Here is a 10,576-nt window from a genome sequence, read left to right on the forward strand (position 1 = left end):
GAGCTGTCAGTCAGTTGGATTGGCTGGCAGCCTCCTGCATTGGGATATGCTCATAAGTGAAGGGTAGACATCCTGCTTTCAGCCAATTAATGCTTAACTGCTGCAGGGCAACTGGCATCGGCTAGGATGGTCTCCACATTGACTCCAGGTCACCCATTAAAATCTACCCTTAGGAAAGATGTATGATTTTGAAGGCGTATTCATCATAATGATATCAGGTCTTAAAAAAATTATGAGATTAGGTCGCATAAATTTGGTATACATTCCTTTGAGTTTGGAAGCACAAATGACAATCCAATCATGGTGTGTATAATAATGAAATAATTATTTAGGGTGTTTGAATTATTTCCTACATTGGGTGTTTCAGATCAACAGGATGTAATGCTTAACTTGGACCTGGGCAATTTAAGTCTGAAGTTGGGAAGTACTTTTTGACACACAGCATGTACTAGATATCTGGAACTTGCTCTCCATAATATTGTAAATGCTGTGGCAATTAAAATACTCAAAATCAACACCAACGTTTGCTGTCAAGGGAAAAAGAGGCTGAGGTATGTTCCAGCCATTAAATAATTAAACAGGAGGACACAGTTGAAGAGCTGAATTGTATTCTCCTGTACATTGTCCCATTTTGTGTTAAAATGATTTTTTTCTCTTGTGAATAAGATTTGTGTTGTTACAATGTATGGTGATCCTGTACTAAATAACTAGTGTAACAATACAAGATATGGCACCATTTTAAAAAAATGTATTCCGAGAGTGTGGACATCACTTGCAAGGTTGGCATTTATTGCCCATGTGAATCAATAGTTACCACTGGGCACAGCAATTAAAAGTCAAAGAAGTTGGCACAGGACTGCAGGCAATTGTACCCCAAACCACCTTAAAGCAGCTCCAAGTGAGTAAACAGCAATCAATCCTTTCGATTTATTCTTACATTAATCCAAGCGTTTTATGATATATATATACGTTTCACTTATTTTTAAACTACATTCAACTTCTCATACTGTTCTGTGCGATTATAAACTACTTGATGTCAAGTTTTCTACATAATTCCAGAAAGCTATCCGCTTCAGCACTAATTGGCCCATCGGAAAGCACAGAGACCTGTAATGATTATTATTTTGGAATGGCTGATTGGTATTTTCCGATAGTTATTGGCACAGTGTTTTTGTTACAGTAGATTCGGGCAGCTTTTTATTTATTCTTAAAAGATAATCATTTGCTATTTGGTCTGCCTCGAGCACTATCAGGCAGTCTGTGCATATTTGCGTTTAGTTGCCATAGCAAATCAGAATTTTACCTTGACCTCGAAATGCAAACAGCTTTATGTAACTGTTTAAACAATCCGGCGACCTCATTTCCCTTTTAGCCACGCGGAAGCTAATACAAATACAGGAATTGGATTGCTATTTTCCCCTCGATATATCATGAATTGGAGAGTTTAACCTGGTCGCCTCGCTGAATTACAGAATCGTTTGTTACTTTCTGTCGCCCGCTGTTTTATTGGATCAGCTCCTTTTCACAATGTTCCTTCGACAGCCAGCACTGGCCGCCACTTGGTCTTTGTTCCGCAGTTTCTCGCTGCAATTCATCTGAGCAGCCGACCATGTCCCATTCTGATCAATCCTTCTACAAGTTCTCCTTGCTCATTACAAAATTTGGGAAAGTATAAGTTTATTATAGCGTAATATTACCTCTATCGTGAATATACAAGTAATTCGATAAAGGTAATAAAATCACAAATGTATAATGCAATCACGATTTTACCACTCACATTCATAAAGAGATATAAAGATGTAAATAATTCTAGAAGCAGTACTTTTTTTTTAACAAATATGGAAAATATTGAACTTAAGTTACCAATGGTAAGGATGACTAGCGTATTTTTATATGGGAATATTAAATGTATTAAATTCTTTATGAAACACACAGGAATGACTGGCTAGCGTGCAAATATCTGCCAGCCATTGACCAGCTCAGATTTCTAGAATGCTTTGGCCCATAGGTGATGGTTAATATATAGGTTGTCCCGCCCTGAGCAGCCCGAACAGCATGCCAGCTTCCTCGTAGTCACAAATGGTCAATCAAAAAAAAAGATTCCGGTTACTAAAAACACAAGATACCTCAGCAGAAATGGTTGATCACATTTTGTTCCAACAATTTCTTTCTTAAGTTTTGAGCAAACCTAGAAAATTACCGAGTGCCACCTTCTCTTTATTTCTGTTCCCCATGTAAATAAACATATAATCACAACGGATGTAAAGAGTGACAGATGCGTGTTGTTCAGAGCAGCAGCATGACACGCGCCGTCCTGAATTTCCGTTTGCCTTCTCTGTAGTTCAGATTATATTGCTGGCAGATGTGGAGGGGTGACACACGGAAAGCAGCTGAGGACTGAAATGTGAATCTGTGAACAAATATGCCTTCAACTTGCCAACCAAGACGATAGCATCGACATTGTTCTTTCCTTGATCGTTCGACTATCCTTATCCACATTTCTGAACTTGTGAGAATAAAATGGAGCTTTATGGAAAGGTAAGGCATTGCTTTATTATACTCACGGGCTTCGTCTTACAAGACCGAATCTCTGTGATATCGGGAAGGGCCGTGGTCTTTGTGAGTTTTAGACAAAATTCTGTGAAAACAGTCTGTCTTTGTCCCGACTGCAAAACTTAAGAATGAATATTAACATTCACGTTTATACTTGTGCATGCGTTTTTAGGATATTAAGGACATTTATTATTGTTGATGAATGCTTGCTACAAAATAAATTTGCAAGGATGCAGATACATTTAAAAGGTATGAAATAAAGTGAGTAACATAGATGATATACAAAAAATAATACATTGCAAAATTTGTTCACATTTCCGGGCTGTTTGTTCTAAATACCGGTCTAACATCATGCTAAGTATCCGTGCTCGTATCCTTTGCTTCCAACCTTATTTCTGCCAACGCCGAGCGCTATCTCTGTTGCGGTGTGGTAGTGTTTGGATTTGGGGGGGATGGGGGCAGGAGGGGAAGCGCCGGGAATGATGGGGATCTGTAGTCCAATAGCGATGGCCGCTCCCTCCCAACATGCTGAGGCGTCCCCGGGCCACGGAACTACAGATCCCAGAAAGCAGAGCGCGGAAGACGCATGCGCAGCGGCGTGGCCATGTCAATACAAAAGTGGGTGACAGCGGCAGGGAAGCGGCTTGTTCCGCTCGGCTCTCTCGGCAGCCTCAGAGGGATCGCCGGCGCTCTGGCAGCATGAGACACGAGGCATCCGTACAGGTCTGCTCTTAACCTTTCATCTCGTTACAACACCTACCCGATGCAAAACGCCGTCCGAGTGAGATTTCTTGAGCAAGAAGATTGCTTTAAAACGCCTGTCATTGAACATAATTTTTTTTTCTCTGTCCTACATGACCACAATAACTCATATCGTTATGCACAATTTGAAAGGTTAAAACATGTAGGTTAAGTCGTCAGCTGGAATTGAATTATTCAGTACAGAAATTTTCACATATTTAAATGTGGAATAAGGCGTCCAATTGTTTTTTTAAAAATGCATTAAGAATTAAGAATTTTATTTAACCAGTGTATTTTTTTTTCGAGACCAGTTGTATTTATTCATCCCAGTTTTTGTTCCTCCGTTGGTGTGTGCTCAATATCTTAGCCTTTAGGGGTTGTTCATGTGAAGGGGGAGAAAAGGGCAGATGGAATTGTGATGACAGATGTGTTTCCGAGTCAAGAATGCATCCTTCATTTGTGCTGCTACCTTACTGTTTGAACACACTTGTCTCTCCTACTGATCGCGGGTATCTTGTGTTTTAATTTAGGTGGTACAGTCATCTACCAAGATGTCTGGGCTGCAGTGGACGGGAGCCTGTCCATCTGACTTAAACATGCCGACTTTTCTTCCCATCCCCAGGGGTTACCTTTCTCGAGATCGTGTGTCGACTCTTAATATTTTGTGATTTAAAGCATACGAACACTTTATGCTGACAAAATAGATGTTGCCACGCTTGCAACTGCACGGTAAAATGAGGAATAGTCTATGTATGCTCTGTGACCATTTGTAATTCCCAATACAGTTCGGCACCGTTCGAAATAATGGCTTACAACAGTATTGTATATTTAAAGCTGACCTAAATCCAGAATTCCTACTATCTCTAAATCCAGAACTGTTCTGGTTATAATTGTTTTGTGGACTAAATACCGAATATTTTAATTCCAACATTGATTAATTAAAATTATGATTCAGTATCATAACGTTTTTACACAATTTGCTATATTGTGTTGTTGGGATAGTACATATTAAAAACGTGCTTCTGATCAATACAGTGTACAATAAGCATTATATATGCTCAAATTGGCATGTCTAAGGGGATTAGCAATATATAATTCTATAATGATGCCATAATTTTTGGAACTTTGTAGGTTTTTTCTATTTCTTGGCAGAGAATATAAGTTTTACACTTTTTTTTCATACTCATACACGGTTTAGATGTTGTCAACATTTCTATCCTGCATAAAATAAGAAAAATGTAGTGAGGGACTGAGTGTTCCTCCTCTAGAATAATGTTAAATAAGTAGGGCTTGTAATTAGTTATAGTCCAGTAGAGGCCATAGTCTGCTATCTTCAGCAGAGAGAAGGAGTGAGACAGGTGGTTAAAGAGCTAGAGGAGCAAACATTCAGCGAGATGAGAAAGTACCCTTCCATGAACTACCACAAAATGGCTAAGAGGACTAATACAGCTCATTGTAGATGAAATGATAAAAATAATTGCTGGACAGCTGTGTACCTTTTCATATGCTGAATCAATTAGAATTATGAGAATCAGACAAAACAAAATGGAAAGGGACAAATAGTTCCCTGCATGGCTTAATAGATGAATGTGCCACCACACACTGCATTTGTCATTGCATTCAGGAAGGTCCCATTTTAGATTTGGAATATGCTGAGTGAAATGATTTCAGCCACGTCGGGGGTGCTACAGTTGTGTCCCTGGGCTATGCAGGCAAATATCAGCCAGTTTCTTAGAAACTGGAGTAAGGAATTTAACACCATAAGGCTGATCCATCATTCAATTAGATCATGGTTAATCCACATCCTAATTCCCATTTACCCATCCTTATTTCATATCTTTACTATTTGGTCCCTTTTCCTTTCTGCTATGTAATGTCCTTTACTAGAAACTGGTCACCCATGGACATCTGGTGAGAACAGATTCAACCTCTGTTTTATTGTTCGTGTGAATGATTGATTTGGCACTAGGCCAGGTTATTGAAGTCAGTGCAGATGGAATTAAAACTGGAGCAGCTCACTGCCTTTCTAAAGGGAAAAATTAACACCATAAATTGCTACTGCTGCAATGTAAGGTGTTAGAATCCTGTAAGCTGTGGTCTTTAGTCAATAGCTTTCATCTCTTGATTGTCTGTGTTTTGCTGAAAATATTTAGATGATTTTTCTAGGAAACAGACAGACTTTCGGAGGAAAAATCATCTGGGAAAATAATTAGGTATGATATATAGGAAAATGCAGGGGATTTATTTCCCATGGCATTGATTATCATCTGTCATCTTTATTTTGTTGCTTCACACTTTCTCCCATTTTCTTATATATGGCCTTTCTATCCGTATGTCTGTCTGTTTCTTTCTGTTTTCAAGCTATGAAGCTGCTTTCCTCTGCACCTTCCTGTCTTTATTTATGCCTAATGTCTTCTCCATATCCCTTTTCATTTTCATTCATTCTTCCTTCCTTTCTATTAGTCATCACTAGCCCTCTGTCTCTGTCTTTCCCACTGCATCTCTCCTCTCTCTTTCCCAGTAGCTTCTAGCCTATTAAATAAATTACAAACGTGAGAAAGTCCCACCCTTGTTATGCAAAATCTTAGTCAAACTCCATCTTAAACGCTATTGTCATTTCTGGGCACTCCACCTGCGGAAAGAATATTGGCTTTGAAAGGGTTACAGTGCAGATTCACTGGGATAATACTGGAATATTGAAAGGGTAAATAATGAGGACAGGTTGTTTAAACTTGCCTTGTATTCCCTTGCTGGAAAGTTGAAGGAGGATCTGAATGCAGTCTTAAAAAAAAGATAAACAGATTTTACAGGGAGATAACGAGGAATTATTTCCTTTCATGGCTGAATCCAACTTAACAATTAACTTAATTAGAGTTAGGCCATTTAGGAAAGAAACCTGAAAGCATTTTTCTCAAAGACTAGTGGAAGATTGGAACATCCCAAAGAAAATTTCAGATGCTGGATCAATTAAAATTTTCAGTGCTGTGATCCCTGGGTTATGTAAGGCTGGCAAAGGATATGCTGACAAGACAAATAGAGTTGAGTCCATGTCAGCATGATCTTATTGTAAGGCAGACCAGGCTCAAGAATCTATCCTGTTCCTGTATGATATTCCTGTCCTACCGCCTCAATTCCCTTTGGCCTATCACTTAATCTTTGTTGCTTTCTCAGAACTGAGTTGAGAAATGACAATTTAGTTTCAAAATCTTCATTGTGCAAATAATTAATTTTGCCGATTGAGGTTGGCACATAAATTGAGTGTTGTGAAGTAACGTGTTGGTGTCCAGTTCAATGCTACCACCTCTGTTTCACCATGTAAGTCCCTATTGTAGATCCATAGTCATACACCCCTTCGGTCTAACCAGTACATGCCAAACATAATCCCAAAGTAAACTAGTCCCACCTACTTGGTCCTGGCCCATTATCCCTCCAAATCTTTCCTATTCGTAGATCCATCCAAATGTCTTTTAAATGTTGTAGTTGTACCTGCATCCATCACTTCATCAGGAAGTTCATTTCACATGTGAACCACCCTCTATTTTAAAAAAAAAAAAAAAATTGCCTCTTGTGTCTATTTTAAATCGCTCTCCTCTCTCCTTAAAAACATGCCCCCTAGTCTTGAAATTCCCCATCTTGGGGAAAGACAACTACTTCAACTCTATGCTCAAAGGACTGAGTAATGAAGGCAAACATGCCAAAAGCCTTATATCCAGTCAGTATGTGATGCAAACTTTAAAGAATTATGTACCTGCGCCCCTAGGTCCCTCTGTTCTACAACACTACCCAAGGTCCTACCATTAATTATATAAGCCTAACCCTTGTTTGTTGTACCAAAATGCAATACCTTGCATTGACCCAGATTAAACTGCATCTGCCTTTTTTAGCCCACTGACCCATTTGATCAAGATCCCTTTGTAATCTTAAACCTTCTTCACTGTCTACAATGCCACCAATTTTGGAGTCATCCACAAACTTACTAACCATGCCTTCTATATTCTCATCCAAACCATTTACATAAATCATTTCAGTCTTCTCCCTTTCTGCCTTATCATTTTCCACTTCCTTTACTTACCTTTTCCTTGGTCTACTTCTACAGCACTTTCCCCATCTGACCCATTTTGCTTTGCACCCAAATTCTTTGTTCCCACTAGAACCACTCGCTCTTAACCCCAGTGGTCTCCTGACGTTTTCCTCTCCCTTTCATCCTTCAACTTGATGTCATTTCATCTGTTCCCAGCCCTATTCCTCTACCACTTCCAACCCAAAGCTTTTGATGAAAGTAAGGCCAAAAGAAGTTAATAATAATTTGTAAATACAGCATGCCTCACTGACACCTGGAAAGTGAAGCTTAGCCAAGTAGCCATCTATCATGAGGAGGACTGAAAGATAAGTATGATAAGCCTTTTCCTAAGTCAAAAAGTGCCAACAATGATCTTTGTTCATTTGCTACTTGTTTAAATGAATGATGTATTTGAAGGAAAATAAATCAAACACACAATGTACTTGTGTTATTTTGAAGTGAACCTGATATTTTTGGGTCATTGTCTGATTCAAAGTTTTCAGCACTGAAGAGTACAATTAAATGCTGCATTGCCTTTTTATGCCATGTATGTCCTGAACAGCACTGTTGTACTGCTCAGGTATTGTGGATTTAGAGTAAGTAAATGTTCACTTTGCCAGTTTTGGCGGTATAATTGTTGGAACAGTAATATTTGCATCGTTAAATCTGCAGTTTTTAGTTACCCTGACGAGAGTGAGCTGTATTATTACCAGTCATTTATATTGTCGACTAGAGAAAGTTCGGTGCTGCATTTCTTACAAAGAATAAGCTATGATAATTAATCCTGTGAATGTACTTGTTACTTTTAAGTAATTCCATTCCCAATGGCTTTCTTTACCTTTTTTTGTCTCTTTCAAGCATTTATCTAATTTCCTTTTTAACGTTATTAGTGAATTTGCATCTGACCTTTTTAACCAGTCTGTTGCGTTCCTAACAACCCATGCATAAAAGAAAAGTTCACTTATCTCCCACTGACTCTTCTGTCAAACATCATAAATCTGTGACCTCTGGTATTTTTGTTCAATCATGGAATGTGGACATCTCTGGCCAGGCCATTTTTTGCCTTTCCCTAATGTCCTAGAGGACAGTTAAGAGTCAACCACATTGCTGTGGGTCTGTATGCCATATAAGGATAAGAGATTTTCTTCCCTAAAGGATTTTCCTGACAGTGGTCTTTGTTAGACCCTTAATTCTAGATTCTTTATTGAATTCAAATTCCAACATCAGCCATGGTAGAATTTGAGCCCCTGTCCCTGGAGCATTAGCTGAGCTTCTGTATTGATGGTCTAGCAACAATACCAGTAAGCTGTTGCCTCCCCCATAGTTAGTCTTCAACCAAACTTTTATTAAAAACCTAAATAATTGTGAACATCACTTTTAAATTTCCTCTTAACCTTTTAATGTCTAAGAAAGCAGCCCAACTTCTAAGAAAAGCACCACATAATTAAAGTTTCTTGCCTTTTGTAAGATTCTAATCCGTGCACAGTGCACCCTCTCCAAGGCTATACAAGTAACTAGACTGATTAAACAACAGGTATCTGTGCAAAGCCTTGATCCAGAATAAGCAGATATGTTGTGTATAGCTGTTGGTTATATTTTGTTACCGTTCTTGTAAAAGTGTTTCAATGTTTAAATATTTAATATTTAGGAAACAATCTCTTGGGACAAAGTTAGTGGTCACTTAGACAATTGTAGATTGTATAAAGAAAGCCAGTGAGGCTATGGTGGGAGCATATCATGTTTAACTAACTCGTTGAGCTTTTCAAAAGGATAATGAGATGTTTGGTAATGTGGCTGATGTCTGGACTTCTAAAAGGTATTTGATAAATTGTCACACAATAGACTTGCTAGTCAAAGCCCAAGTGAGGAAGCTGACTGAATAACAAAGAGTAATGCTGGAGGACATTTTCTTTCTTATGGGATGTGGGTGTCACTAGTGAGGATAGTATTTGTATTCCATCCCTAACTGCATGAGTTGCTAGACCATCTCGGAGTCAGCTGCATCTTTGTGGATCTGGAGTCACACGTAGGCCAGCTGAAGTAAGGATGGCACATTTCCTTCTCTAAAATATGTTAGCAAGTCAGCTTTTTAAACAATCAATGTCAGTTTAATAGCATCATTACAGAGACAGCTTTATTAATTAGTTTAATTTAAGTTTCACCAGCTGTTGTGGTGGGTTTTGAACCCATATTCCCAGAGCTTTAGGATGTGCCTTTATATCACTAGCCCAATGACATTGTCACTACACCACCACCTGCCCTAATACAGGATAATTGATGTCCCCAGGGGTCAGAGCTAGAAACATTAATGTTTCTGGAAACATATTAATGACTTAGACTTAGAAGTATGGGACTTCAAAATTTGCTGATGAGACAGAACTTGGAAGAATGGTGATCTGTAGGGATGATACACTGTAAGGTACTGGGTAGAATGGAGGAATGGATGATGGCATTTGATGCTGATATATTCTGGCATGAAGAATGAAGAGAACAGTAAAAGCTTAGATTATAAAAAGGGTTGCAGGAACAGAAAGACCGGGGGATTATATGCACTGATTGTCGAAGATGGCGATGCTGTTTGGGAGGTGGTTAAAATGCATCCAGGCTCCTAGGCCTATTATGTAGAGGTGTACACTAATGTTTCCAGAAACATTAATGTTTCTAGATCTGACCCCTGGGGAGGTCACAATACAAAAGGTGTACAATACAAAAACAAGGAAGTTATGATGATTCTTTATAAAACATTTGCTACCCTTAACTGAACCACTTGTGTGCAGTTATGGGCACTGCACTTTAAGAATGCTGTAAAGGCTTTCCAAAGGATTCAGTAAAAATTTACAACAATCGCTTCAGGGTTACCTTCCATTGTAGGAATAAACTGAAGAAGATGGGTTTGTTCTCATTGACAAATGTCTTCTCAACCTTTTTTAAAGTGCTCAATTTTGAGGTCAGTTCTGAGAAAAAGTCTTCCCATTGACAGAGTTGAGTACTAGAGCACCCAGATGAAAAGTGATTGTCATATTAACCCAGATGACCTAAAAAAAAGTCACACTTATAATCCAAGACAACAAGGTGCAGGGCTGGATGAACACAGCAGGCCAAGCAGCATCATAGGAGCAGAAAGGCTGACATTTCGGGCCTAGACCCTTCATCAGAAAAGGGGGAGGGGAAGGGGGTTCTGAAATAAATAGGGAGAGAGTGGGAGGCGGATAGAAGAGGGAT

General features: G+C 38.9%; 1 protein-coding gene across 2 annotated transcripts in view; it reads left to right on the top strand.

The window, feature by feature from the left end:
- The first annotated feature begins 2,360 nt into the window (after positions 1-2,360).
- The window catches only part of rab3c (RAB3C, member RAS oncogene family), a 162,924-nt gene continuing 154,708 nt past the window's right edge, over positions 2,361-10,576 (top strand). The window contains exon 1 of one of the 2 annotated variants that reach the window (XM_048601837.1): positions 2,361-2,538. In XM_048601837.1, coding sequence (XP_048457794.1) covers positions 2,521-2,538 — 18 coding nt within the window. In that variant the 5' untranslated portion in view covers positions 2,361-2,520. Of the gene's footprint in view, positions 2,539-3,176; positions 3,277-10,576 lie in introns of those variants that run through there. The other variant, XM_048601827.1, reaches the window with a different exon arrangement.

This window comes from Rhincodon typus, chromosome 1 (assembly GCF_021869965.1).
Source record: "Rhincodon typus isolate 14 chromosome 1, sRhiTyp1.1, whole genome shotgun sequence".
Taxonomy (NCBI): Eukaryota; Metazoa; Chordata; class Chondrichthyes; order Orectolobiformes; family Rhincodontidae; genus Rhincodon; species Rhincodon typus.